At 47.7% G+C, this 26,338-nt stretch overlaps 12 protein-coding genes across 14 annotated transcripts; 7 read left to right on the forward strand and 5 right to left on the reverse strand.

Annotated features, from left to right (window-relative positions):
- Positions 1-169: 169 nt before the first annotated feature.
- E1B28_004272 (uncharacterized protein) lies at positions 170-4,597 on the forward strand. Its single transcript, XM_043148734.1, has 14 exons — positions 170-497; positions 554-650; positions 712-1,205; positions 1,261-1,319; positions 1,367-1,580; positions 1,639-1,910; positions 1,967-2,066; positions 2,119-2,205; positions 2,259-2,308; positions 2,358-3,006; positions 3,057-3,205; positions 3,261-3,357; positions 3,427-3,748; positions 3,805-4,597. The coding sequence occupies exons 3-14, from the start codon at positions 1,112-1,114 to the stop codon at positions 4,562-4,564; spliced, it is 2,853 nt and encodes a 950-aa protein (XP_043013334.1). The 5' UTR covers positions 170-497; positions 554-650; positions 712-1,111; the 3' UTR covers positions 4,565-4,597.
- An 87-nt stretch (positions 4,598-4,684) lies between these two features.
- E1B28_004273 (uncharacterized protein) lies at positions 4,685-7,319 on the forward strand. 2 transcript variants are annotated; one of them, XM_043160730.1, is made up of 5 exons: positions 4,685-4,818; positions 4,869-4,933; positions 4,985-5,674; positions 5,736-6,984; positions 7,037-7,319. In XM_043160730.1, exons 1-4 carry the CDS (start codon positions 4,727-4,729, stop codon positions 6,812-6,814), a joined length of 1,926 nt encoding a protein of 641 aa, XP_043013335.1. In that variant the 5' UTR covers positions 4,685-4,726; the 3' UTR covers positions 6,815-6,984; positions 7,037-7,319. The 2 variants fall into 2 exon arrangements, with proteins under 2 accessions (XP_043013335.1, XP_043013336.1); XM_043160731.1 differs by having other exon boundaries at positions 4,874-4,933.
- Positions 7,320-7,390: 71 nt separating this feature from the next.
- E1B28_004274 (uncharacterized protein) lies at positions 7,391-8,817 on the reverse strand (the record flags this gene model as incomplete). Its single annotated transcript, XM_043148735.1, has 6 exons — positions 7,391-7,654; positions 7,718-7,810; positions 7,876-8,135; positions 8,193-8,286; positions 8,351-8,639; positions 8,690-8,817. The coding sequence occupies 6 exons, from the start codon at positions 8,815-8,817 to the stop codon at positions 7,391-7,393; spliced, it is 1,128 nt and encodes a 375-aa protein (XP_043013337.1).
- Positions 8,818-8,844: 27 nt separating this feature from the next.
- GLN1 (glutamate--ammonia ligase) lies at positions 8,845-10,418 on the reverse strand. Its single transcript, XM_043148736.1, has 5 exons — positions 10,380-10,418; positions 10,209-10,325; positions 9,687-10,153; positions 9,106-9,636; positions 8,845-9,052 (listed from the first exon to the last, which is right to left on the reverse strand). Exons 3-5 carry the CDS (start codon positions 10,096-10,098, stop codon positions 9,000-9,002), a joined length of 996 nt encoding a protein of 331 aa, XP_043013338.1. The 5' UTR covers positions 10,099-10,153; positions 10,209-10,325; positions 10,380-10,418; the 3' UTR covers positions 8,845-8,999.
- A 759-nt stretch (positions 10,419-11,177) lies between these two features.
- Positions 11,178-12,854, forward strand: E1B28_004276 (uncharacterized protein; the record flags this gene model as incomplete). Its single annotated transcript, XM_043148737.1, has 6 exons — positions 11,178-11,641; positions 11,694-11,888; positions 11,947-12,058; positions 12,116-12,167; positions 12,231-12,577; positions 12,636-12,854. 6 exons carry the CDS (start codon positions 11,178-11,180, stop codon positions 12,852-12,854), a joined length of 1,389 nt encoding a protein of 462 aa, XP_043013339.1.
- Positions 12,855-13,035: 181 nt separating this feature from the next.
- E1B28_004277 (uncharacterized protein) lies at positions 13,036-16,144 on the forward strand (the record flags this gene model as incomplete). Its single annotated transcript, XM_043148738.1, has 11 exons — positions 13,036-13,052; positions 13,102-13,139; positions 13,201-13,253; positions 13,310-13,483; positions 13,546-13,612; positions 13,667-13,715; positions 13,775-14,314; positions 14,369-14,392; positions 14,440-14,926; positions 14,980-16,068; positions 16,130-16,144. The coding sequence occupies 11 exons, from the start codon at positions 13,036-13,038 to the stop codon at positions 16,142-16,144; spliced, it is 2,553 nt and encodes an 850-aa protein (XP_043013340.1).
- Positions 16,145-16,437: 293 nt separating this feature from the next.
- E1B28_004278 (uncharacterized protein) lies at positions 16,438-17,910 on the forward strand (the record flags this gene model as incomplete). Its single annotated transcript, XM_043148739.1, has 6 exons — positions 16,438-16,529; positions 16,581-16,788; positions 16,843-16,965; positions 17,021-17,129; positions 17,188-17,317; positions 17,433-17,910. 6 exons carry the CDS (start codon positions 16,438-16,440, stop codon positions 17,908-17,910), a joined length of 1,140 nt encoding a protein of 379 aa, XP_043013341.1.
- Positions 17,911-18,013: 103 nt separating this feature from the next.
- Positions 18,014-19,675, reverse strand: IDH1 (isocitrate dehydrogenase (NAD(+)) idh1; the record flags this gene model as incomplete). Of its 2 annotated transcripts, XM_043148740.1 has the most annotated exons (10): positions 19,581-19,675; positions 19,479-19,529; positions 19,396-19,425; positions 19,158-19,341; positions 18,817-19,109; positions 18,625-18,755; positions 18,425-18,560; positions 18,256-18,371; positions 18,113-18,195; positions 18,014-18,063 (listed from the first exon to the last, which is right to left on the reverse strand). In XM_043148740.1, exons 1-10 carry the CDS (start codon positions 19,629-19,631, stop codon positions 18,014-18,016), a joined length of 1,125 nt encoding a protein of 374 aa, XP_043013342.1. In that variant the 5' UTR covers positions 19,632-19,675. The 2 variants fall into 2 exon arrangements, with proteins under 2 accessions (XP_043013342.1, XP_043013343.1); XM_043148741.1 differs by having other exon boundaries at positions 19,396-19,529.
- A 92-nt stretch (positions 19,676-19,767) lies between these two features.
- E1B28_004280 (uncharacterized protein) lies at positions 19,768-21,889 on the forward strand (the record flags this gene model as incomplete). The annotated part of the gene is made up of 8 exons (XM_043148742.1): positions 19,768-20,060; positions 20,118-20,368; positions 20,426-20,767; positions 20,840-21,199; positions 21,254-21,351; positions 21,412-21,449; positions 21,518-21,694; positions 21,749-21,889. The coding sequence occupies exons 1-8, from the start codon at positions 19,863-19,865 to the stop codon at positions 21,887-21,889; spliced, it is 1,605 nt and encodes a 534-aa protein (XP_043013344.1). The 5' UTR covers positions 19,768-19,862.
- A 100-nt stretch (positions 21,890-21,989) lies between these two features.
- On the reverse strand, positions 21,990-23,230 carry E1B28_004281 (uncharacterized protein; the record flags this gene model as incomplete). Its single annotated transcript, XM_043148743.1, has 6 exons — positions 21,990-22,129; positions 22,187-22,362; positions 22,412-22,527; positions 22,578-22,714; positions 22,774-22,863; positions 22,921-23,230. 6 exons carry the CDS (start codon positions 23,228-23,230, stop codon positions 21,990-21,992), a joined length of 969 nt encoding a protein of 322 aa, XP_043013345.1.
- Positions 23,231-23,604: 374 nt separating this feature from the next.
- On the reverse strand, positions 23,605-24,596 carry E1B28_004282 (uncharacterized protein; the record flags this gene model as incomplete). The annotated part of the gene is made up of 5 exons (XM_043148744.1): positions 23,605-23,817; positions 23,877-23,943; positions 23,996-24,313; positions 24,371-24,502; positions 24,553-24,596. 5 exons carry the CDS (start codon positions 24,594-24,596, stop codon positions 23,605-23,607), a joined length of 774 nt encoding a protein of 257 aa, XP_043013346.1.
- A 105-nt stretch (positions 24,597-24,701) lies between these two features.
- E1B28_004283 (uncharacterized protein) lies at positions 24,702-26,264 on the forward strand. Its single transcript, XM_043148745.1, has 7 exons — positions 24,702-24,833; positions 24,887-24,994; positions 25,051-25,166; positions 25,227-25,470; positions 25,523-25,821; positions 25,881-26,016; positions 26,068-26,264. Exons 1-7 carry the CDS (start codon positions 24,717-24,719, stop codon positions 26,152-26,154), a joined length of 1,107 nt encoding a protein of 368 aa, XP_043013347.1. The 5' UTR covers positions 24,702-24,716; the 3' UTR covers positions 26,155-26,264.
- The last annotated feature ends 74 nt before the right edge of the window (positions 26,265-26,338 follow it).

Consider the following 26,338-nt stretch of genomic DNA (forward strand, 5'->3'; position numbering starts at 1 on the left):
TCGATAAGTATGAGAACACCATACATGTCAAGGCAGTTTCAGAATACCGGGCGCCTGTACCTGTAAATATATCGTAACCAAGTTTCCATTATAATCCGAGAAATAGAATTTGGGCCATCATTTACTGGTTTGGGCCAACTTAGATGCACGTGCTCATTTACGCGTAGGTTCAGAACCTAAATGTACATTGTTTCAGTTTAAACCTCTTGTCATGGTGCACTGCATCCATATTCCTTTTCGCTATTGGTTATTGCACACGTCCCTCTTCTTTCAGGACTTCCGCGAGCAAGGATATGACACTCAACCCTGGTAGCTCCTATGGATCTCTCTGGGAGGCTTTCTCAAGTGACGACGAAAACTTTTATCTCGCGATCAAGGACTCAGAGGAAACGACGCCAAAACCACACCGTGACGATCCACTACAACCAGAAGAGCAGGAGGGAGAAACATACGAGGTTGAATATGATACCCTGAGGGCGGAGCTCTCCCAACCGAAGGCGCGTCCCAGTTCAGTATGACTGGCTTCCCGCTTGACCTTTATTTTGTTTTCCAGAACCGCGCGTTCTGGGCTTCTAGTCCGGAGCCGGACATAGACCCAGAGGACGACATATCCACTCTCATCGCTGTATACGACGAATCATCCAATGTTGGTAGGTTCTCAGAGCTTCAGTTGTATTCTTTCCGATTTCACAGAACCGCCTTGTCTACCAGTACCAACGCAACCGCATCCTGTTGTAGTGCCAAGTTCCGATACCAAAACCGGTTCGGAAACCACTATCGTTGCCTCAGGCCACACATGTAGCGATACCGATACCCGAAAACGTTCGAGAGACCTCTCCGAGCCAAGTGAAGATACCCGTGCACTCAAGATGCGCAAGACGGAACCAAGTCCGAAGATAAAAATTCACAATGATACCAAATTAAACTGGGCTACCCCCTATCACATTGTAAGCGCTCAATTAGATAGTTGCTGTGGTTGAAATACAAAATTCTTCAGGCCCATTGCCCAAAATGGCAACGTCACTTTGATCAGAAAAAATTGCCCTTTGGTGTGCAATGGGAGATTAGCCGACTTGTCACCGCCGGAAAGTTGGTTTTCGACGATATAAAAATGGAAAAGCTGGATGTGCTGCAACACCTAGGAACGAATGCAAAGGCAGCACCCCTGGTGGAGAAAATCCTTGCCAAAGATTTTGATATGCCTGGTGAAAATCCTAATCATTCTTGAATCTGAGGCTGCCGCTAATCATTGTAAAATAGATCTTACTGTAGATGCTAGTAGACGACCCGATCCCTTTGAGAAGGAGAGGGAATCAAAGGTAACTAGATTGATCCTGTTTCTGACCATTTCTCAAGTTCTTGATAGTTTCCGTATGTCGAGCTGGATCAGGAGGAGGAAGAGTTCAACAAAGGGAATAAATTCGGCTGTCTTGGATGCAAAGAAGATGGTGATGCTTGGTACGGAGGTAAAGTAGCGTTTCGTGGCAAGGTCAAAAAAGTTTCGTCCAAATATGCGGCCACTCCTGAGTTCACAGTTGAATTGGAACGCCCGGAACTTTCTGCAAGCTACCGTTTCTCCCGTGAGTACCGTTAGGTGTCTAGTGGTGTTCACTGACCAGAGACTGACTATTCTTCAAGGCCGTTTCGGATCGTCCTCATTCTTTCGACTCAAGATTCCCAAAGAACTTTGGAAGCACACCGAATCACTGATAGACTTCCTTTTACGGCCTTTTATATTATGCGGTTTTGTTTATCGGGCCGTTTACGAGAAGGATAAAACTGTCATTTTTGCCCGTACGAGTGAATCACTTTCTGATGTACCGGAATCAATTCAGAGCTCGCTCCGTGAGACGCTGAGCCTGCAGGATTTTCTTGAGATTCATAATCCATTGAGCTTAAACAAGAACCAGGTAAGAGCGATAGTATCGTTTTCGTCTATTGGCGTCACTGAGCGCTTTTCCTGAAGACAGTAGCAAAATGGGCTTCTCGCTTTGCCCTGGGACTATCCACGTCCGCCCCCGGACTGAAAGTTTCGGGTGAGAATATTTTACTGCTCGATGACATCGGTTCGTAGAATTTCTGTTGTGATGTCTGAACCGAGCTCATTCATATTCAAAGTCTCTCCCGAGCCGCACAAGTCGGATATGACTGACGGTTCAGGTTTCATAAATCAGTCTGCACTACGGTTATTGCACCACAAATTTAGTGCGTTGGTATTTATCCCTTTCCCCCGTTAGTAAATTTATTTTTTGTATTAGATTGGGAAGAATGGCCGACTGCCATACAATGTCGAATCGCCGGAGCCAAGGTAGGTGCATAACTTGCTTCAAGTGCTTTCGATATTAACTTCCCTGGAGGGCATGCTTTTGCAGCATCCCACCGATAACGCTAGTGAACCTCGAGTTTGGATAAGGCCTTCCCAGACCAAAATCCGATATGCAACGAACTCGGACGATGATGCTCGTCTAATCATCGACGTCCTCCGATCCTGTCATTCGCGTACACAGTGTACTCTTGGCACAGAGACCATCATCAACCTAGCAGAAAATGGTGTACCCCGTGCAGTTTTCTTTCGTCTATTAGATCGAGGTTTCGACCGTCTCTTGGAATCTCTCACTACATGGGAAGGAGTCAGTGCTATGTACGAGTTATGGTGCACGGTAGCGCGTTTGGGAGGTGTTATGGCGGCACGGGCAGCTAGACTTCAACCTGGATTGGCCCGGGTCAAAGGACATTCTTCACGCGATGCCCAAGTTGACGATGATGAAGATGATTTGGACGAGGATGCCGAAGAAATGTCTGTTGCGTGGTGGGTCGATGAAATTTCTGGACAACCTTCTTCTCTTGAGGAGACAGTGATGTCGCTTTTGGACTCTGGGTTTACTCCAATGAACTGTTCTGTTTTGAGGGAGAAACTATCCATGATTGGCAGATCGCAAATTCGGAATTATGGGTCGCAGTATAAGGTAGAGGTACCAATGTCCTGTACGACATTCATCCAGCCTGGTAAATCCTCGCTTGATTGCAGCGAGCGTTCTTGACTACATTCTGGACAGACCCATATAACATCCTCGAAGAGGGACAAGTATTCTTCAAGAGTGCCCGTCGTAACTTTTTGAACAGAGATGGGCTGGTTACCGACACGATAATTGGACCCGTTCTGGTAACCCGACATCCTTGCAAGCTCCCGACAGACGTCCAAAAGGTAAGGGAGCAGTTAGAATAGCACAACGTTCTCGCGTACTGAAAAGGATATCGAGTGGGAAGCTATAGATTGTCCGCAACTTCGAGATATGACCGGTATCATCTTTTTTTCCACGCGCGGCTCACGCAGGGCTGCGGACTTCCTAGGTGGGGGTGAGTATTTGTTTATTCAGTTATACGCCCACTATTGAATAGCCCGGTACTTGGACTTGGTGTCAACAGGTGATTACGATGGCGACAAAGTATTGCTTATATATGATCCCTCGATTGTGGATGACTTCAAGAATGCGGACATCAATTTTGCAGATCCACGTATGGATATTGAGCGGGATAATTTTTCCAAACATACGGAGACGGTATCGCAATTGCTGGAAAGAGCCGAACCGACTGAAGAACAACCTCTCGCTCGCGTTCGTGCATTACAACAGTACCTTTTAGGAGGTCTCAAGAACATGTCACTGGTCGGAGAGTACTCCAACATGCATGACTATGCTACTTACACGCTGGGATATTCTCATGAGGAGACGATCCGCCTTGCGCACATGTAAGTACTTCTCCATGACCTCATAGCTACATTTCTTAAGACTTCTCTCTCGGAAGGTTTTGTCGAACATTGGACGGGGCAAAAACCGGATTGACTGTCCTTAAAGACGTCGTCGCAGCGGATAGAAGGAAGTACAAACGTGTTGGTGCGATGCATTGGAAGAAGCGTTCCTCCCAGAAGTCGCAATACACAAGCGATGAGGGGAAAGTCAAGCGCCCAGTGGGGCTTCACCCGTTTATCATGGACGTCCTGATTAATTATGCAGAGTGGAAGGCAAGGAACGTCGAACAGAAATTCCATGCTAAACTGGAGCAACATAACCAACACATTCCAGACCCACATCTGATTGCACCCTGGGAGGAGGCTCTGAAGCTTGCTAACCTATGGAAGGACAAGGACTCCAACACCATGCATGAGAACTTGGAAAAGATTGCAAGTCATGTCAAACGCATGTATCATAAGCATCGAGAGCAAGTGAAGCAGAACTTCTCCAGCAAGTCCAAGGGGCGAGCAACGTTTACAGATCTGCGAATAGAGACTCGACAGAATCAGCTGCGTGCAATGTCGAAGGAGTTTGTGGCTTCGCCAACGTCATCTGAGGTTATGATGACCGAAGCAGACTTAGCGCGACTCCGGGCGTCCTTTGCGTATCTGTACGATTCTGAAATGAACAAGGGAAGGAATGGGTGGACACGGTTCCCTTGGGATGTTGCTATGCGCGAGTTGTGTGCAATCAAAGCAAGGGCGATTGGGCCCTCGAAGACAGTCGAGGGGGGGTTCTACCAAAGGTTTACCATGAAAAGTAGTCGCCAGTAGAACGCCATTCCATGATGTTTTCTATAGAGTAGCTTATTACACTTGAACTGAGGTTGGATCATAGATGACTCAAGCTGACTATGAATAACGTCGGCTGTTTTCGTTCCCACGTCTCGCGTTCTTTGTTCTTGACGTCTTTGCCCTACAAGTAACTGACCGCGGATGGCGACCGCTCGTCAGATTGCATTAGCTTCCAACTATGGCGCTCACTCGTCCTCTAAAGGGCCACCAATGTTTCTCCAAAAGCTTTACAAGTCAGTTTTCTCACTCTTTTCATAACACGAGGATTAATTAAGCTCTTCAGGATAGTTAGCGACCCATCCACGAACGATGTAATCTGCTGGTCCGATGCTGGAGACTCTTTCTTCAGTGAGTGGCGGTATGAATGATCTACAAATCTCGTCTCACTCATCGACAAAGTTCACGACCATGAGCGGCTCGCGAAGGAGCATCTCGGTAACTGGTTCAAGCACAACAAGTTCGCATCCTTTGTGCGCCAACTCAACATGTATGGTTTTCACAAAATACCGCATCTTCAACAAGGAGTATTGAGAAGTGATTCGGATGCAGAGCACTCTCAGTTTGCACATCCTGACTTCCATCGTGGCCAGGAAGATCGCCTAGTCTTTATTGAGAGGAAGAAGCAACCCGGTGGCAATCGCGACGGAAACCCCATCGACCTATCGCTCGGAGTATCTTCGAGCGGCCCCTCGCAATCCTCTGCCCCTTCCCAACAGCTTGATTGGCATTCTATTGTCACCGGCATCACGGCCATTCGTCGACACCAGACCAATATCTCAAACGAGTTGAGTGAACTCAAACGGTCCAACCAAGTTCTCTGGCAGGAAGCAATGGAAACTCGTGAACGTCATCAAAGGCAGCAGGACACCATCAATCGCATCATCAAGTTCCTCGCTGGTGTTTTCGGACAACAAGTCAGCGTTTCGCCGAGAGAGAAAGAAGATGGTCGGTCTAGCCCACACCCGGTCGTCCCTGGAACTCGTTTGATGATTGAGGGGAGAAAACATGGTTCTGGTGGGAAAGTGGAGATCACAGAGGTTCAGGACGAGGAGAACACGAATTCTGCCCATTCGAGGGATCCTTCACCACGTAAATCATTTAATCGTCTTATAAAGACTTGTCAAGCACTTACTTTTCTATGTTTCTCAAGTACCTTGTATGGACGAGACTCCGGTCACGACGCTATCCAGGCCACTTTCTAGAGCAAACTCAGACGTCAGCACACCATTACTCAGAGACATCCCTTCATTCCCAACTAGCACTCTTCCTGAGATGCAGAAATCTTCTTTTGAGTCTCCTGCTTCCCCAATAAGTTCCACCGCCTTCCATTCAACCTCCACGAACAACAACTCAATCATTTCCACTCAACCCCGGTATCCCGCATCCGACATTACTCACGAAAGCGTCAATCGTCCTTCCTCTCACTCCCCTTCATTCGACGTTAAATTCCAAAGTGCTTTAAATCAACTCTCGGTATCAGACCTGCAGCAACTATTTGCATCATTGGCAGCCCAAACAAGCCCACTGAATGAAAGTGCCTCTGATGGACCCCAGCAGACTCAAGGTCAATTACAGTCGCTGACTTCGCAGTTAGCACCCTACAAAGCGCCGTTCGATTTTGGACCACTATCCCCACCTGGCGCGAAAGCATCCACCTCAGAGAGTGACGGTCTAATATCAAATGCTCCTTACCGCATCGATCAAAATTGGGAAGTCACAGACGATATAGAGAAAGATGTTACTTCTGTCAATTCGGGGATAGACAGTTTAATCGAAACTCTTGGACTAGATCCCGCCCTCCTTAGTTCAGTAGAGCCAGAGAACCCCTCAATTTCAATACCATCGGTCAATTCGTCGTCCATACTATATCCCAATGGACTTCCGACGGACAGCAGTACAGGCTTAAACTCTGCGGGACAACCTCCAGTTTCAGAAGACTTTTTCAACACTTACCTACACAACCTGAATGACGTTGATACGGATCCTTCATTCGATTTCTCCATTCCTGCGATCGCTGGTGATAACACCTCTGCCAACAGCCCCATCTTAGCAGCCGTCGATACCTCTCCTCATCCTCGCTCTCCAGGCAAGTCGCAAGCAGATGCAGCTGCAGCAGCGACGAGCACAAAAGGGAGGAAGCGTAAATCAGAAGGTCCTCCAAACCCGAACGAGGTCTCCATGAAGCTTTATTCACCCCCGAACCCCCGTGTCAAAAAACAGAAGAAATGATTGAATCTTGGTGTAATAGTTAGTTCCCTCTATCTGTGTACTCGTTATGTTGTGTTTTGCTCACGTTGCTCACGGTCTACTTATCCTAATCTATTGCATACTCGTACCCAGAACTTGTATTCACAGCAAGTAATTGTGCAATCTCAATCTCGTACTTGCCTTATGCTACTGTAGGTGGCATACCTCGATGAGTCAGTCTTGGATATTGAAGTTCGGTTGCAGTGCATAATTCATCACAGAAGGGCCGGAACGTCTAGGCTTTAGACAAGGAGATCCAGAAAACTCCGAAGAAAAGGCGAAAAGAAATTACACTATTTCAATTGACTAGAGACCACCGGAAACAACAGCTTGCACCATGTAAAGGTGAATTAAGATCAAGGTAGTCTCCACCGAGCGCCTATTTGCCTCCAGCGGGACAGGGAAGAGCCTCGTAATAGGGAACGGAATCGTGAAATTCATACTGCGGGAGCGAATACCGCACAGTCGACCCGTCATGTATTCGTATATTGAGTTATATATAATCTTGCGACGAGCACGGTTGCAACGTAACAAGATTTACGCCCTCCGCGTCCATGTTCACCCATTGTATTGCGTCCTAGAAGTGTACCATATACCATCCGAAGTGGTTGTAGGCCGTGCGTATTTCAGAAGAAGCTTGTCTCGCTCCTTGGAGTTCACAGCAATATCCGAAAGGAAAGGAGTTATATCCTCGCTTTTCCATCTACTTCGAGTGAGGAAGAGATAGGCGAACCTTGGTGCGGGTTCTGTCGGTAAAGAAGAGGCAGGAAAGTATGTCAGCGTGTCAGTGCCGTCGTATCCTGAACCTAGTAAATAATTTCCCTGAGTTAGGAGAAACGATATCAGTACAACCGAGGCTATTCCGAGGGGGAAATGAATGTTCACGGCAAGCAATTGCATTGAGACTTCTGAAGCGAAGGTGTCGCCGACCATTGTTTTCCATGCGGTTGTGAACTGCTCGACACTTTGAGGGTCGGTCTAGAGTAATCAATGAGGTCAATCAATTATGTCAATGGAGTGAAGATATGGATATATATATTTACCTTGTGGCGTCTCAATAAAGTAAGTCCGCACTCCTTGATAACGCTTGCAACATCCATACACCACGTTCCATCTTCGATGGTCCCGAACCAGGACATCACTTGCGTAGATATTGGACGAGGTATCTCATGATCATCTAGAAGAATGGCAGATAGCCTTTCGACAGACGCGACCTTGTGATCGATGGATTGCGAAACGAGGGTGTTTAATACGAGTTCGATTATGCGGCTAAGATACGATGAGGCGATGGGACGAAGTCCACCTAGAATTTTTTTAAGGTTGAGCTTTTGCATCATCTGGTGGGAACACCAGAACATACCGTTTACTTGAAGTATACGTTTTTCTCTCAAGCCTTTCTCAAGTTCCACATTGCTCGCCTGGATCAGACTCTTGGCATCGGAATAAGTGAGTTTCTAACGTCGGTTTAACTGCGGTCAGTAACTTGGGAAATTTTGATCAATAAATATTTATGACCACCTGTTCACCATTGGATTCCATATCCTCGTCTTCATTGTCCTCGCTGTATTCTGTTCCTCGAAGTAGCGTTGACAGCTTATGGAGCTTTGGGACGACTGGGGTTAATTCCAAAATCTCGTTGACTTGATCGCGAATGACGAGCGTATCTTCGGGAAAGTCAATCGCAGACGAGTAAGGGGGGGAGGTTGCGACGACGATCGAGTTTGATAAGGCTACTGATCGCAAGGCATAAGTTCGGTCGTTGGTGCATAGGACGGCATCGTCTGTAGATTCACCCTTGATGTCGAATCTGGTTGATTAAGAAGGTGAGGAGAGTAATTAACGAGAAGAGACGCTCACTTCAAAGGCTTAGTTCCTTTCAAAGATTCTTCAACTAACTTGCAGAGTTCAGACGGAAGCTCCAGTAGCTTGTAAGATCCTTGATCCGAATTGTATGAACTCGAAAATGAAAGATGAATATTCGGCATGGTGGTCGGTCGCTTCGTCATAAAATAATCACACAGGCATTGTGTTGACACTACCGACAGTTTGGTCAAGTACGCTACATTTATGATTTGGAAAAAAACTCTATCTATGAATGATTAATAGTAATGTCCATGAGTAAATATTACCCAGTCCTATATCTCAGTAAGGTATATGTGAATCAAGATCACTTGGTGAGACAGGTGGTTTCGACAATAATGCTGGTAACACGATAAGGGTCTGAAATGTCATTGGTCAATATCACTGTCATGACATCGGAATACCGAACACACCGATATTGGAGGCGGGTCGCCTATCTTCCATATAGCCATATCCCTGGGCAGCTACGTGTCTGGGAACACGAATAGAGGCACCGCGATTGGCTACACCGCTACTGAATTTGCCAATGTGGCCCGTCTCGTGGCGCCCAGTCAACCGCATGTCGTTATCCTCTCCGTAGACAGCGATATGCTCCTCGTGCCTCTTCGACAGCTTCTCAATGGCGGCCTCGATGTGTTTCATGCCTCCGGGTTCACGCATAGCCTTAGTGCTAAAGTTCGTGTGGCAACCCGCGCCGTTCCACTCGCCCTGCAATGGCTTGGGGTGGAATGACACCTTGACGCTCCACTGTTCCGCAATGCGAATCAAGAGGTAACGAGCCATCCAAAGGTGGTCACCCATGGTGATACCCTCACAAGGGCCAACCTGGAACTCCCACTGAGATGGCATAACTTCGGCATTGATACCACTAATGTTGACGCCGGCATATAGACAAGCACGGTAATGCGCCTCGATCAAGTCACGCGCAAAAACTTTGCCAGTCCCTGAAAGACACGTGAATACCGGAAGAGAGATAAGGAAGATAGGAACATACCCGCCCCGCAGTAGTAAGGACCCTGTGGACCGGGGAAACCACCCTTCGGCCAACCGAATGGAGTGCCATCCACATCCAAAAGGGTATACTCTTGCTCTAGACCAAACCAGGGCTCTTCGTCTTTCGCTTGGTCCATAACTTTCTTTGCATGGTGACGGTAGTTGGTGCGATTAGGAGTGCCGTCATTGTTGTAGGTCTCCGCGAGAACTAGGATGTTGTCACCGCCACGGAATGGATCTTTGAAGATTGCGGCAGGACGAAGGTAGACATCTGAGTCGTGGCCAGGGGCTTGGTTGGTTGAGGATCCATCAAAGTCCCAGATACGGAGTTGACCGATGTCGGTGACCTTCTTGCTGACCGTCTGTGATAGAGAGAGAGAGAGAGATTGAGAAGAGAAGCACAGGCGTGTCATCAGATGCTAACCGTGGTCTTCGAACGGACCCCGCCATCGCCGTCGATCCAAACATCTGATGCACCCGATTAGGAATTGGTAAAAGAGGCAGAGAACAGAACAGAACTGACATTCAGCTTGGACTTTGTCACCCTAAAGGCGGGCAGAAGGAGATGAGCATCGAGGAGACAATGGCGAGCTGCGAAAGTGAAAATTACCTGGGGAAGACGGAGGAAGGGTTCGAGTAGCTGGGGAACGAGGTCAGAGACGGATGGTCAAAGGCGGTATTAGAATGGGCTTACTTCGTTTCTGTAGGCCATTGGAAGTGGTGGTCTGGAGGAAAAGATTGGTGGCTTAGTTGGAGCAAGTCAGGCACTATTTATTGGATTTTCAGCCGGTCCACTTCCGCCGCGGGTCCGGCATATCAAGTTGTCGGCGCAGTGTCAGGAGCCGGTAGGGCCGGAACAGCCCCAGCACCGCTACCCAATTACATAATCGAATGCACTGCCGCAGCGGATTGGCTATGTTCCGAGGTTCTTATAACTTGCCCGGGCCTACAATCGGCCAACGGCTGTCTCATTTCCTTTTATGGCTATCACCTCCCAACACAGCGATTGTCCGTTTTTGTCCATTTTGTTCACACGCCCTCTCCCCACCTCTCCCCATGGTTGCTCAAGCTGAGGGGCCTACACCAGCCGTCAATGGCCATACAAAGCCCATAAAGTCCAAGAACCAGCTACGACGTCTCAAGCAGAAGCAGAAGAAGGCTTCCCAACCTACCAAAGTACGCGTATCCTGGTCGTTTTCGTATCCTTTTGTATATTCACTCATTCTACCAGGATGATGGCACTATTGAGCAAGCAGAACAAACACAACCAGTCAAGACACACCATAATGTAGAGTACGTGTTTGAGCAGATGGACGTTAATGGTTCTGGCCTCGAAGCATTCTCCGATGTCTTTGCCCGTTTCCAGTTGCCAGCCGAAGAATCCTCAGTGCGTGATTCTGTTGTGGCTCCTTCGGATGGTGCTTATCATGTTCTGCACCAGAATAAAGACCAGGAGCCTTCAAAAGGCGAAATTATCTATTCAGATGATGACATGGCCTCGGAGGCGGATTCAGAAACAGAGAAAAAACCTTTATCAAAGAAGAAACAACGCAAGATGAACCGTTTGACCGTTGCCGAACTCAAGCAACTCGTCAAGAAACCAGAAGTCGTTGAGTGGACCGATGTCACTGCTGCAGATCCACGTCTCCTTTTACATCTCAAAAGCTATCGAAACACAGTCCCCATACCAATACATTGGAGCGCTAAACGTGACTATCTTCAAGGGAAACGTGGGATCGAAAAGCCACCTTTCCAGTTACCGTCTTACATTGCCGATACTGGAATTGCCACGATGCGGGACGCGGTGAAAGAAAAGGAAGCCAACATGTCACTCAAAGCTAAAACTAGAGAGCGTGTCCAGCCCAAGATGGGAAAAGTGGACATCGACTACCAGAAACTCCATGACGCATTCTTCAAATTCCAGACAAAACCACCTGTAACAGGCTTCGGGGAAATGTAAGTCTTCAACTGTTCTCACGAATCATATCCTTCAACTCCAATGATGTAGGTATTACGAGGGCAAGGAGTTTGAGACCTCCTTAAAGGAAAAACGGCCCGGAGATCTCTCACCGGAACTCGTCGAAGCTTTGTCCATACCGCCACTCGCTCCACCCCCGTGGTTAATTAGCATGCAACGTTTTGGACCTCCTCCAAGCTATCCGACATTACGGATACCGGGTCTCAACTCGCCTATACCCGAGGGGTATGCCCGTTTATGCTTCAATGTTACATCATGATATATTATTAACATACCCCACCAGAGCCCAGTGGGGCTTCCATCCTGGCGGCTGGGGAAAACCTCCTCTCGATGAGTATAACCGGCCTTTATACGGCGACGTTTTTGGCGTCCTGCCAAAAGCAGGAGATGGAGAAGTTTGTTCTCGAATTCACCTTCTGTATGTCGATTTGCTCATCCATAATAATCTACAGATGGGCGAACCCATAGACAAGGAACTTTGGGGCGAGCTTGAACCCGAGGAGGGTAAGTCACGTCGTCGCTCCAATGACACATCCCTAATACATGTCGTTCTTTTCATTCTTCTAGAGGAAGAAGAGTCGGAAAGCGAGGAAGAATCTGAAGAGGAAGAGGTCGAACCTGCACCGATCGATGGCGTTCAAACTCCTTCTGGACTCGAAACACCCTCTGGGATGGCTAGTGTGGTCTCAACTATTGCTGGCGGGCTGGAAACCCCCGACTTTTTGGAACTCAGGAAGAATACTGCTCGAGCACCTTCAGAGGCTGTTGAGTCGAATGGTCCCCGATCATTGTATCAAGTTGTACCCGAGAAGCAAACCTCGGTTCGAGGTTTGATGGGAAGTGAACGCGGCTACGACGTCTCTGCAGTCGCGAGTGCTCCTATACCGGTTCTTGGCGATGACCGTGGCACTAAAGTGAGTGTTCAATCGCTCTATGACTTCGCCTTTCTTTTGACGATAAATCCAAACACAGCGTAAGAACAGTGTGGACGTTTCCATCGACGCTGAACAGCTGGAAGGCATGTCGGAAGAAGACCTCCGGAGGAAATATGACGCCAACTCCCGAAATACTGTAAACGTTCCTGGTTCCAAGGAGGACTTTTCTGATATGGTTGCGGAGAACACAAAAAAGAGGCTAAAGATGGAGAAAGAGAGGGGGCGTGATAAGAAGACGAAAGAATTCAAATTCTAGATTTTTTTGTCATACTTTTCGTGCTCGTATTCATTCCTGTGAATTGTATCTTTGACGGAGTTGAGAGATGGTGCTCGGTGTTAGACATGTGTCACACGGCGGGTGATGCGAACACATTAGGCACTCACTGTTGTGCTGTCAGCCTGCTTTCTACCCTTCCCCTTTCCTACCGTCCTGGAGGATGTCCCAGGTTAAGCTGTATGTCAGATATTTTTGTTTATTTCAACAGCTAACTTGATGAGCGTAGTACTCTACGACCTCCGCCTAATGTTGACTTCGTTAATGGTGAGTCTCACGGTCTTTTAGAACCCTATCCAAAAACCAACGTTTCTTGCCCAAAATCGAGGATACCCTGGCATACCTCCTGGTACAGACCGTCAGCAAGCTTGTGTGAAAGGGGTAGGATTTCTGAAATACCAAGTTGTGGAAACCATGAAAGTTGACTTGGAATGCAGGCTGTCGAAGTTCGAACTGGATCTCAAGGCGTGAAGGCGAAATGGGTACGCGTAGAACTGCGCAAAGTCGAGACCCTTCCAGGTGGTGGCCTATCGAACACGTTTTACGACTTCGTTGGTCCCAGCCCCGTAACAATATGGACAGCGAGTGGCGAATATGAGCTCCTTCGTTCGGTGGGTTTCTGACGTGTAATATCTTGAATGCTCCCTCTCCTAAAGCAAGTCGAAAATTTCAGCAAGATATTGCTTTTCAAATACGAATACCGGAATCTGTACCTCCTAGCATCGCATTAGAGAGCGGAGGTCCGTTCAGAATCCCATCTTTCCTTCACCTCCGTCATTGACGTGACAATGCAGCCGGAATAAAATATGAACTGTTAGCTAGTGTATGCACAAAAGGGAAAAGGTGTGTCACCATCCGAATAACCGGCCTTGTTATCACGGTAGATAACGTCAATACTATAGAGGGTTTTTACGTCGGAGGAAGTCGAGCGTCATATCCACTCAAGCTTCAATCGTTATTGACAAGCACGAACTTCACTCCACATGGCCTGTTTATTCTCAGCCGGAATCCCGACAGACTACTCACGAAGGCGTCACTTTGACCGTAGACCGGGATCAAACCTGTTTTGGACCAGGGGACCGCATATCTGTTATGGCCAGTCTAAAATCGGAAAGCACACATACTGTCTTGTTGCGAGGATTTGAACTCACACTCAAAGAGTCTACTATCTTCCGGGCAGGACCTTACACATCTGGAAAGAAAAGTGTTCCCCAAGTTCGAGTCATTACCGTCGACGAGAACAAGATTCCCGTAAATTTCAACTTGTATGGAGGGATGGTGCAGAAAGCCGAGCTCACCTGTGGCGTATCGCCAAATCACACCACTACAAGTCTTAATACTGCAAGACACATCGACATCACCTATGTTCTCAGTGTCAAGGCGCTCTTAGGGACTGGTCCCTTGGTCATGGACCTTCCTGTCGTTCTTTCCAATTGGCAGAGGTATTTTTGCACATTCTTACCTTCCACTGGCAGTCGGCTGAAATAGACTCCTAGGACTGTCTCCCAAGAAGCCGTCAGGTGATCAATTTGTCTAAATGTCTGTTCAGATTCTGACCACCTTTCAGACGTATAGGACCTGTCCCTAGTCTGTCGTTGACGCCCCCTGGAGGAACTCCCCACAATACTCTGCCTTCTCGCGTGGAGCCTGCCCCTGGCCGATCTCGCCTGAATGTCATTCACCCTGAAATTAACCGTCCGAACGCTAGCAACAACGAGTCTGGCAGGCCTGACGAGTTTGGTTATTCGCAACGTGCACATGTGACGTCTCCTCGCGCAGAAGATCCCAGAAGTACATCTTTGCCAGGACGTACTTTAAGTGCAAATGCAACCAATACACCGCCCAATCGCTTTACTGTAACTAATGTACCAGACTCGGAGCCGGCCCTTTCACCGGAACGAGAGAATCGAGAAGTGCGCCGTGGACCCTCAGGTTCTGGCTCGGCAAATACCGGTCGTGCGTGGCCTACCGCCGAGGAGGAGAAATTAAAATTGTATGAGGGTGCTAAGGCTACAGCACAAAAGGTGCAAGAACAGGTGACTGGAATGAGCGCAGTAGGTTTCCTTTCACGATGTGTTGCGTCTCCTCATTGTCATATGCGCAATAGGCTCAACAGACAACCTCACCGACTACTAACGTTGCGAATTCTCCAAGTACTCGGTCGGCGCGAACTGGACCCTGGCCAACAGCCGAAGAGGAGAAGGTGCATTTGTTTACCAGAGCAAAAGCTGCAGTTACTACCAAAACACAACCCGATGTCTCCGCTGCTGAACGAAAGTCCCCTCACAACAGTAAACCTACCGACTCCGGTGCTAGCAACAAATTATCTCAATACCCCTCCGCTGAACTAGAAAAAGAAGCTCTTCGGCGGTATCAACAAGCTGTAGAAGCTGTGGAGCGCACACATAATCCTCTTGACTCTGGAGGGTCCTCTTCAGCTCCAGTTTTCCACAGTCCTCCTCCTAATGACCTTCCTCCTCCCTTCGAAGCAGCAGCGGCTAGTCCCCCTATTGACGCACGCACGCAGATAGCAGAAAAGGAGCGTTTGCGTCGTGCCTACGAAGCACAGGATGCTGCCGTTGCAGCTAGTCCTCCCATCGACGCACGCACGCAGATAGCAGAGAAGGAGCGTTTGCGCCGCGCCTATGAGGCACAGGATGCCGCCACTGCACAACAGAAAGATGCCTATAACGACCCTACTACATTGACAGCAAAACAGGAGAAGGAGATGATACGACGCAAGTTAGCTGAGCAAGATGCCCAGGTGGCGGCGAAGGCGCAACCGACCACTCCAGCTCGCACCGCTTCTCCGCCTCACCATTCTTATCGACCCACCCCGTCGCCACCTGGTGCCAGTGGGTCAAGACCGCTAACTGCAGCAGAGGAGAAGGCCATGCTGCGAGCAAGATACGAATCGGAAAATTCCGTTTCCAACGCTCATCTACCCGCAGTGAATGGCTACACCAATGGTACTCACACCACCTCATTATCACCCGCTCATTCCTTCAAAGCGTCCCCTCCTACTTCACCTCCGCCACCAGTGTCGTCCTCCGCAGCTCCCCCGCCTCTATTGCCTCGACCTCCCGCCGATTACATCAAAGAGACCCAAGAAGAGGATGCTAGGGTATCAAGATACGTTTTGAATGGCACCATTCCCAACCTTTACGACTACCCACCGACACCCAGCCCACCACGTGTAAGTAGTCAAATTTATTTCTGAGTTTACGCTGGTGATTAAACTGACGCATCTGTTACAGAGACCATCGCCTTAGCAGGCTAGCCTGCGATTTATTCACTTCCTCGCTCTATGATAATTAATTTATTGGACCGATGTCCTTTCACATTCTTTTCCTGGTCATATTATGTTTACCTCGTTTTCCAACGTTATTTCTAATCCAGACGACTTTTCGTCGGATGGATGTTATCGACTACTTATCATTCTTGAATATCGTACCAGTACCTCGCTCCTTACTCGAATAAATCTTTTTTTTTCTTCCGCTTATTGGTATTCGATCCTTCGGCGCTCTTCTAATTCAGTCACCGTTCATGTTGTACCGCGACCACGATGTCGGAAAAGATACCTCTCCCCAAATACCTGAAAATGCTCACCTCCGGAAACATTCCAGTTGCCAAAGCAATGACCATATCTAGCAAGATGTATGTGTATGTTCCTTTATCGTTCCCCTTAACAAATCAAATCGCACTTAGATATAAGGAATACAATACGGCAGAACAGCTTTCGCAGTTAACGGATACCAAGCTCAAAGCCTTTGGAGTGGACGAAAAGGACATTAGAAGGCTTGTTCTGACAGCTGTGAAAAAGGCAGGGCATACGCTAAAGAGAGTCAGCGAGCCGGAGCAGCCTACTGCATCCACAAGCGGAAACTCCTTTCCTCCGAGCACCGTAGATGTCATCGTACGCGCTAAATTTCATTCATCTCTGGGCCGTGTAATAAATATCCTTCTCCAGACTACTCCTACAAAACGGAAACGGAAACGAAATGAACAAGCGGACAAATACCTACCGGAGGGTCCTGTTGACGAGGCGTCGTTGTACGGGAGCCTTGAATTCAAGGAAATTCTAGACGAGAACGTAAGGTTTAACCATTGGAATGATATACAGACTTGAACTACCGAAACCCCTGTAGATGCTGCGGACGAAGTCCGTAATTATCAACCGTGCCCCTTTAATGACTGCATGGGCAACTGTCGTGGCGGAGAGAATGGGGTTCCAGCGTGAAGAGGCTCTCAGCATAGGTGTAGCCTCTTACTATATTCATTCGAGAATCTTGCTTACAATTTGCTATTTGGATAGCCTCGGTTTACACCGAAATTAATGCAATATCGAAAGGGGTCTCTCTTGGAATTTTCAAGGAAGGGAAAGAAAAGGGCCTCGACGCATTGAGAGGGGGTACTCAGCCGTACGTCGACTTCATTGGCAGAAGGTGAGTGTATCCGTCTTGCAACACAAAACCCGGTTTCCCAATACATTGGCCTGTAGAGTGTACGTCGTTTCAACCATGACTAGAAAAAGGTTGGATGACTCAGTTCATTCAAAAGGCCTTTATATCGGAATCAGAAAGAGCAATGGCGGGCTCTTCTGCATGGTACCCCGGCGACCCCTAGTGCAGCTTTCGGCTACATCTCTCGTTCGTTCCGTCAAACTACACCATATGTAGTCGGCACTCTTCGACTTCTTGCCGATAGTTATTCACCGCAAGAAATCAACAACAAAGCCTGGTCCCTTTACGCCGATTTTCGTCCAGAAGTCAACGGGTGGGGGAAACGATCAGAGGTAAAATGTCTAAATATACTTGACTTAAGGAAGCCCTCCAGCGATGCCGATCCTACGAATGGAAGCGAGAGTGCGGATAGGACTCCAATAAATATCCAATACAAAGAGGTGTCGGAGGAATCCGAACCTGCCACAGAACTCGAAAGCAAGCGACGAAGGAGTTCATCAGCAGTGGAAGACTATGAAAAGGCACTGGATGAAGATCATGAGCTCAACAACGCAATTTTGGTCGCGGATTTTTGAAAGACGCCGTGTCACAGTTTCGGTCCACTAGAACTCTATAGTCTAGGTCTAATAAAATATCCAAAATATAGTGTCTTGCAGCAGTATTTTTAACCCTTCAGTATTAGAGGCTCTTGATGACTGCTGCGGTGAAGTCGGAAGTAGTTGCAGACCCTAGATACAAGATTAATGATTTTGAAATATAGACCTGTTTGCTACTCACCAGCCATATCAGCAGTGCGTACTTTGCCAGAATTAATTACATCAAACGTCGCGGTGGCAATGCTGTTTGCAATGGAATCGAGGCTAAAGCAGGTTTTGTTAATGACTGAAACCTCTTTCGGAACTTCGCGTGTCAGCACTTACCCGAGATGTCGCAACATCATAGTTGCGCTGAGGATCATAGCAGCTGGGTTTGCACGGTTGGTACCCATGATATCGTTGGCGACGTGTCTGCAGCCCGGCTCGAACAAAGCGTATTCCTAAAGGGATAGTCAAAACAAGTTTCGAATGTAAAGGGTGAAAAGACACCTACTCGTCCAACATTACAACCTGGGACGATACCGGGGCCGCCGACAAGGGCAGCGCCTATGTTGGAGACAATGGCACCGTACAGGTTTGGCATGACCATGACGTCGAACTGACCAGGCTTAGCGACGAGTTGCATCGAACTTGGCAAAAAGGTTTGTCAGAGGTTACTTGAGCGACACGACGAAACTATCGCGAACTTCTTACGTGTTGTCGACAATCATGTCATTGAATTCGATACCGGATGACCTGTATTCCTCAGCGACTCGCCGGAAAGTGTTCAGGAATAAACCATCTCCGAGCTTCATGATGTTAGCCTTGTGAACACATGTAACTTTCTGGATTTATATCACAAGGCGAGTTATCAAATGCCCACTCGATTATTTAGACACAACGCACCTTCCTGTCGTTCTTCAAAGCAAAGTCGAACGCAAACCTGGTGATACGTTCGGCTTTGGCGCGTGTGGAAACCTTCAAACTCTCTACAACGCCAGGATAGCTCTGGTGCTCCAAGCCAGAGTATTCACCCTCAGTGTTTTCACGGATGATCGCAAAGTCCACATTCGAGTGGCGTGTCGGGAATCCAGGTAACGACTTGCAAAGAACGACAGAAGCATAGATGTCGAGCTGCTGGCGCATGGCCACATTCCATGAAATGTGGCCGGACTGAGAAATTGGCGTGAACAAAATTCCTGGAATGTGTTAAGCTGAAGCATCGTCAGTTGCAGTACCAAACGCACCTTTCAAACCAACTCTGTTCCGCTTCAAGCTATCCATGGCTTGTCTGAAAAGGGCCTCTCCTGAAGAAGACATCCCGGAGACATCATATTGTTCCCATTCAATGGGAGCGTTGACATGCTCGAAGATTTCCTTCACCGAATCCGTAATTTCCTGACCGATACCATCTCCAGGTATCAGGGTAACCTATCGAAGTCAGGCTTCAAAAGATACCGCCCTCACAATGGAGAAGAAACGTACAGTATAGACACCGCCGTATTTAGAGGGTTGCTAAGATCGAATAAAGCCATGAGCTGACAATAAACTGAGCGAGCGGAACTGACTCTTTGGGTGACTTTCGGGAATCCTGCAGAGAGGGTTGTCGCAGAACGTTGCTTGAAAAAAAAAGGTATGAGTGACTGGCCGTGGAGAGGAAGAAAACGTACTGAGTTTGCGATAACTGGACGGACTGAACCTGCAAGAGCGTTACGGAGCATCGCGAAAGATGGAGAAGAGCACGGATTGCGACGGAAGACAGATTAACTCTCTTGATTACCACATGGCAATGAGATCAGATCATGTGACTCAAAAAAAAAAGAAAAAGAAAATAATCCCGGTTTTCTACCCGTTTCTCGTTTACGATCAGCTGTAAGTATACCCGAGTTCACAGTGCTAGCTCCCGACCCTTCTATTGAGCGCACTCTGCTCGTCCTCTCTTTTGTTCTATTATGCCAGGTCCTATCGATATCTCAGAGGTCCCGGACGCCCCTAGAAGACGAACGCTTTCATTCTATCTCGTCTTAGTCTTTCTTGTCCTTCCCTTGTGGTGTTTCGTGCCATTCTCGTGGGCATATTTCATCTACACGCTCAGATATTCCACCATATCCTCCAGAAATGTGTTTTTTTTCGGACTGACGTTTGGGGAGGTAAGTCGTCTACGTAGCTCGACGGAGGAAAAGGTGATTCAACATGTGTCTACCTAGGTTCTTTTCAGTGTATATCATGCTATTTTGGCGTATCGGGTTTCTGGACCATCTAAACAACCTCACGGGAAACTCACGGAGCTCCAAATTGCATTCACTCGTGTTTTGAAGGCCGGCCTCGCGCAACTTCCTGAAGATGGATTTGATGAGGAGACTACTGATAGTCCCCGTCCCGGAAGCCCTGCTGAAGAAATTGTTCAGTTGGGACCTAGCGATATTCGTGCCATTGACTTTCGCAACACACTTCGGACGTAAGTTCAAAGATAGCTAAAGGAGCTATCAACTCTCTACTCAACGACCTATCACAGATGGTTTGGCAGGGTTCCGTGGTCCACAATTACTCTTCAACCAGTTCGTCAATGGTTATATTGGTCCATGTTCAATCAAGACCTGCCTCCCCTCGAAACCTTGACACAAGCACATCGTGCCGCATTGGAAGATGCTCTTCTACAGTTGCAGAAACGCCTTGGGAAAGAGGTACCAGAAGGCCCTGCCTCCGGCATCAAACCCTTGAGACTCACACTTGATCCCGTCAATATATCATGGAGGCCTCTGTCATTCTACTGCTTTGTTGCTGCCGCAAACACGTACTTGAAAAACAAATACTGTCGTGAAAGGCAATTTCGTCGGGGTTCTTTTGATGGACTAGAGTGAGTCAGTTCATCTCAACTCAATATAATCCGCAGAGGGGACCGGATGCATTTTTTCCTATCCTTTTATAGATACCTAATACGTATCCCTACGAAGTGGTGTCCCTGTCGCAGCCCTCGTCCTGTCGTTTTCTTCCATGGTTTGGGTCTAGGCCTCTTCCAATATAACTTCCTCCTGCGACATCTTGCAGAAACGTTCACCGATCGCCCTTTACTCGTTTTATTACAGCCTCATATCAGTCAAGAGATCTTCCATCCTAAATATCTGAAACCGATGACACGAAAAGAGACTGCAGATCGATTGGCAGGCTTGATGACCAAACTCGGTTGGGCTGATCTTGCACGAAGCAGTGATTCATCAGAGGTAGATGAAATTGCCAGTGACCTTTTGGGTAAACCTAGGAAAGGTGTCACTTTTCTGAGTCATTCAAAGTAGAATAATTTTCATCCCTCTTAGTGCAAACTGACACTGACGCTTTTGTCTAGTGGATCCTACGGCCATGCTTGGATGCTAAAAGAATACCCACATATGGTGACGCGTTCGTGTTTCGTCGACCCTGTCACTTTCTGTTCATGGGAAGGAGGTGAGTAATCTGTGTCGATGGTGAAATAGGCGTCATGGAAAGTTTTTCCTGTCTTTTCAGATGTTTGTTACAACTTCATCTACCGCCCATCCACAAATGTATGAAAAGGCTGTTTCTTTTTTATTTTTTTGTCAACCACACCGTCTCTGACAACCATTCGTTCTAGGGATCTGAACTTATCGTTCGTTATTTTGTCGGAACTGAACTAGGTGTCGCTAATTTCCTTCAACGACATTTTGACTGGTCCTCGAATTCCCTTTGGTTTGAGGAAATACCGAACGCTCGCGATCCCTCCAAAACACTCTTTCTACTTGGAGGGAAAGATAGTATACTCAATGCTGAGGTCCGTCTGTAACTTCCATCATTATGCCATTCTTGGGTCCTGATACACTTTCAGCGAGTTAAAAAGTACCTCACGTCTCATGGCGTTCGTAAGGGACTTTGGTACGACCCTAACGGGCTACATGGTCAGGCATTACTGGTTGGAGGGAAAGGCCATGAGCGTGTGATGGAATGGTTGAAAGAACCTGATTTCTAGACGGTTATGTAGGTCACGATTTTGAGATGAAAAGGGGATAATACCAGTAGATTTTATCCTCACCCACCCGGATAACCATACTCGTCGTTGCAGTTACGATCTAATGTGGGAAGTTTGTTTGAAGATTTGGGAACAGTGTGAGCGCGTTCTTGTAGTTGATCATCTCCAAAATATCCCCTTCATCTCGGTAGAATGTCTCCAAGTTGTTGGTGTACCACGATGACATCTCAGTGCTGACAGCTTAAGGCAAAACCTGTCGTGTGCTGCATATTAAATGAAGAGACCGCCTAGGCTTACCGGGGAAGTCGGTTCCAAACAAAATTCGATCGTGGCTGACGAACGATTGCATAGCTGACAATGTAACTTCGTGCGCGCTCAAAGCCGTCTCATAGTAGAACGTCTTGAAGTCGTCCATTATCTCGTTTGGGGTCAGAGGACATCCCATGTGTCTGGAAAGAACGGCCACCCGAGGTCTGGGGGGGTTTAGTGAGGACTCACCAGACCAGGCAGCGAGGAACTTACGCCAAATAAGGTGCGCTTCCTCCAAGGTGCGCTAAGATGACCTTGACATCGGGGTATTTACGCTTTCGACCTGTAACGACAAGATGAGACGCTGCCTTGAATGTTTCGTTTGGAACCTTAGCAATCGCGAATTAATACTTTCATGCTTGGACTGTGTGAATCAAACCTCAACAATAGGGACCCCGAGAGAAGGGTGAGGATATGGCGTTGTTGAGGGCGTTTGTGCCCCATGCAAGAAAACGACGGTCTGGCGACGGTTGAGTTCGGCCCAGATTGGATCGTAGGTATCATCTCCGATATATCCTAGATAGATAATGTCAGCGTTTCGTGGAATATCATATTACTGACGAAACAGTCCGAACTTGCTGAAGGACCTTCCCCGTAGCTAGACGACATTGAGATCCCTTGAGCACCGAGTTCATCGAGGGTATATCTGATCTCTTCTAGGACGCCTTTGGAAAAAAGACGTGTAAGGGAGTGCAGTCGCAAAAGGTTCTTCACGCGCCGACCTTCGATATCATCCAGAAACGGCAGAGTTGCGAAATATCCAAATCGACCTGGGTATTTCCGACAAATCCCAGTAACAAAGAGATTCCGATCACGAGTTATTCTTCTGTTCTCTTCACTGATAGAGCCCGAGGCTATCGCAGGAAACGAAAGAAGGGCAATATTGATGCCACTTGAATCCATGGAGCGAATACTTATTTCAGGATCCCAAGGTAGATTTTCAGCGGGTGTTCTAAAGCCTACATCCTTGCCGGTATTCACTTTGTCCAATGTCAGGGGAAAGAAGTGATGGTGTACATCGATACGAGGCATTGGAAGTACTAGGAGCTGGGTTTATGGTGGAGCGTGTAACAAAAGGACTGTCCTTAGAATTATACCCCTTCCTCAATACTTCAATCTCAAACAAGTTAGTACACGATTATCCGTAGAATGATACCAGCTTGATTAAACCTAATTCCGTATTTTATTTTTGAACTGAACGACCTTTCCATTCTTTGATCGCCACCGCCGCTAGAGTAAATTTACAACACTTGAAATCTATTTCTGCCTCGTCAAAAGCCGGGCTGAGACTCTTCAGAGGTACTATCGGTCTAGCTGAAATGGTGAGCATGGCAGTAGAAGAGACGGAGTGACCCTTAAGGAATATACGTCCAAGGTGGATTGAATGTTGAAACCATAGTGACCATTCATTTTTCTGAACGAAAATCTTCACAACACTCATCATCCCAATTGACGAATTGGCCGGATAACGCCTTCGGAGCCCGTAAAACAAGTGCAGCAATGACATGACCGGGGATTTCTGGCCTGAGAAGTATTTTATCGGTGTGTAGACGTATGAATTTCTGGTGGTCAGACTGCGTCATATGTTTCCCGCCCAGATCTCTGATTGCTTGTTGCATCTATGAAGCCGTGGTCAGTAGGTTTTGGAATATTTTCATAAAACCAAAGTGGTAGATACCGCTGTATCGACCGTTCCAGGCCTCAGTGCGATAGAGGTCACATCTGGTTCTTCTTCCGCCAACGTCCTATAAGAAGGTCGTGAACAAATCGACCCTGGCAACCAGGGGAAATGCACACCTGCAAAGGCTGTTCATAGCGGCTTTACTCGCGTTATATGGGCCCCATCCAGCAGTTCCTTTCACCGCTGCGCCTGAGCTCACAAAAACAATACGTCCACCAAGCTCGCTATTGCGTAGAGCGGGGAGTGTAGCTCGAACGGCTGTTACCAGGGAGAAGAAGTTCACTTCAAAATGGTCCTTCCAGCTCGACAAAGGGGTATCATCTCCAATTCTACAAAGAGGTTCAAGGGCTCCCGCACTCAGTACGAGTCCATCTATATATTTGAACTTGTCTCGGCCGTGCTTGATCGCATTTGTCAATTCAGCTTCATTAGAACTATGAATGTCAACTGTAAGAACTTATACGTATGATCATCATTTGGGAAACACAAACACATCGCATTGGATGGTCAACAGGTCGTCCGACGCCAGGTCACGCAGCTCTGGAGATATTGTCCTTGAAAGAGCGACGACAGTTGCATCCAGTTGCTTGAGCAAGATGGAAGCAACTGCAAGACCAATTCCCCTAGTTTTTGTTTCGTGAAATTGTAAATGGTCAGAAATAGAGCTGCTTGCTTGGATGCACCAGCGATAACGACAACTGGTTTGCGTGCAGACATGTTAATTACGGAGGTTAGATGGTCTTCGGGGTTCTGCGGAAGGGATGGCTGATTACATAATACGGAAGTGGTTTTCGTTAACCCAGCGCACTTCTTCTACCTGGTTTCACTGACCTCCCCATGGCTTCTCGTCTGGCTTTCTCTCGTTTGACTGCCCTTCACCGTTCTCGTCTGTCGGTACCCACTAAATTCCTTCGACTGGCTCGAGGCTACGCCACAGCAGACGATGGCCACAGTGTATGTTTTCCTCTCGTGTTACGGCGCGTGTAAACCGATTTTTGTTCTTTTAGCTGACCGTCAGAGAAGCCTTGAATGCTGCTATGGAGGAGGAGATGCTGCGTGACGAATCTGTCTTTGTCATGGGTGAAGAAGTTGCTCGGTATAACGGTGCTTACAAGGTAGTGCCTCCCTTCACCTTTGCGCTGACCCATCTTAATGCTACTGGTTACCTTAGGTTACCAAAGGCCTTCTAGACAAGTTCGGAGAGAAGCGAGTGATTGACACACCGATCACCGAAATGGGGTTCGCTGGTATTGCTGTCGGTGCCGCGTTGGAGGGTCTCCGCCCAGTGTATGTCTCTTGCCCTTCTTTTTGTGGGCCATCGGCTGATTCCTAATGCGCCTTTCCAAGTTGCGAGTTTATGACGTGGAACTTCGCCATGCAAGCCATTGATCAAATCGTCAACTCTGCCGGAAAGACCTACTACATGTCTGGAGGGAACGTTCCTTGTCCCGTAGTATTCCGAGGTCCGAACGGCGCTGCAGCAGGTGTAGCAGCTCAGCATTCACAAGACTATGCCTCTTGGTATGGTCAAATTCCTGGTCTCAAAGTCGTCAGCCCATGGAACGCTAAGGACTGTAAGGGTCTTTTGAAAGTGAGTATTTCAGGGTCGCTTCTATAACCTCTCTGAGATGTCAACCAAACAGTCTGCTATCCGTGATCCTAACCCCGTCGTCTTCCTGGAAAACGAGATGATGTACGGTGTCTCCTTCCCAGTCTCGGCTGAGGTCATGTCGGACAACTTTCTGCTCCCGATTGGAAAAGCTGAAGTTGAACGGGAAGGATCTGATGTGACTATCGTCGCTCATAGCAAGATGGTCACTCACAGTATGGAAGCCGCTGAGGCTCTGGCCAAGGAGGGAATTAAGGCTGAAGTTATTAACCTCCGAAGCATTCGTCCTTTGGATATAGATACCATCAAAAAATCAGTTAAGAAAACAAACAGGTAAGGGTAACGCACTACTTTATCGCAAGATGCGAGTCGCTGATGGGGGCTGAATTTAGACTTCTTGTCGTTGAGGGTGGTTTCCCCGCCTTTGGGGTCGGAAGCGAGATCTGTGCACAGATTGTTGAGAGTGAAGCGTTTGACTACTTGGATGCTCCTGTCGAACGTGTTACTGGCGCTGACGTTCCTACTCCCGTACGTGTTTCTGCATCGTCTCGTACAAATTTCGCCTCATGTCTCCCACAGTATGCAACAAATCTAGAAGCGCTGGCATTCCCCGATACATCTCTAATTGTCAAAGTCGCTAAACGCGCTCTTTACAGGACGAATTAAAAGCTTGACGAGTATGATACTAATGGTCTCTCGGTAATCTAGATATTTGTCCTGTGCTGTTATAGAGCTTGTATTGGACTACTATTTAATGCTATCGAATTCTTCTAATTCAAAACCGGCACTTGTGTGATACATGTGCACAAGGCTCCATGACAGAACGATTCATCCAGGATTATTCATTTAC

Source organism: Marasmius oreades, chromosome 2, assembly GCF_018924745.1.
Source record: "Marasmius oreades isolate 03SP1 chromosome 2, whole genome shotgun sequence".
In the NCBI taxonomy this organism is placed as follows: Eukaryota; Fungi; Basidiomycota; class Agaricomycetes; order Agaricales; family Marasmiaceae; genus Marasmius; species Marasmius oreades.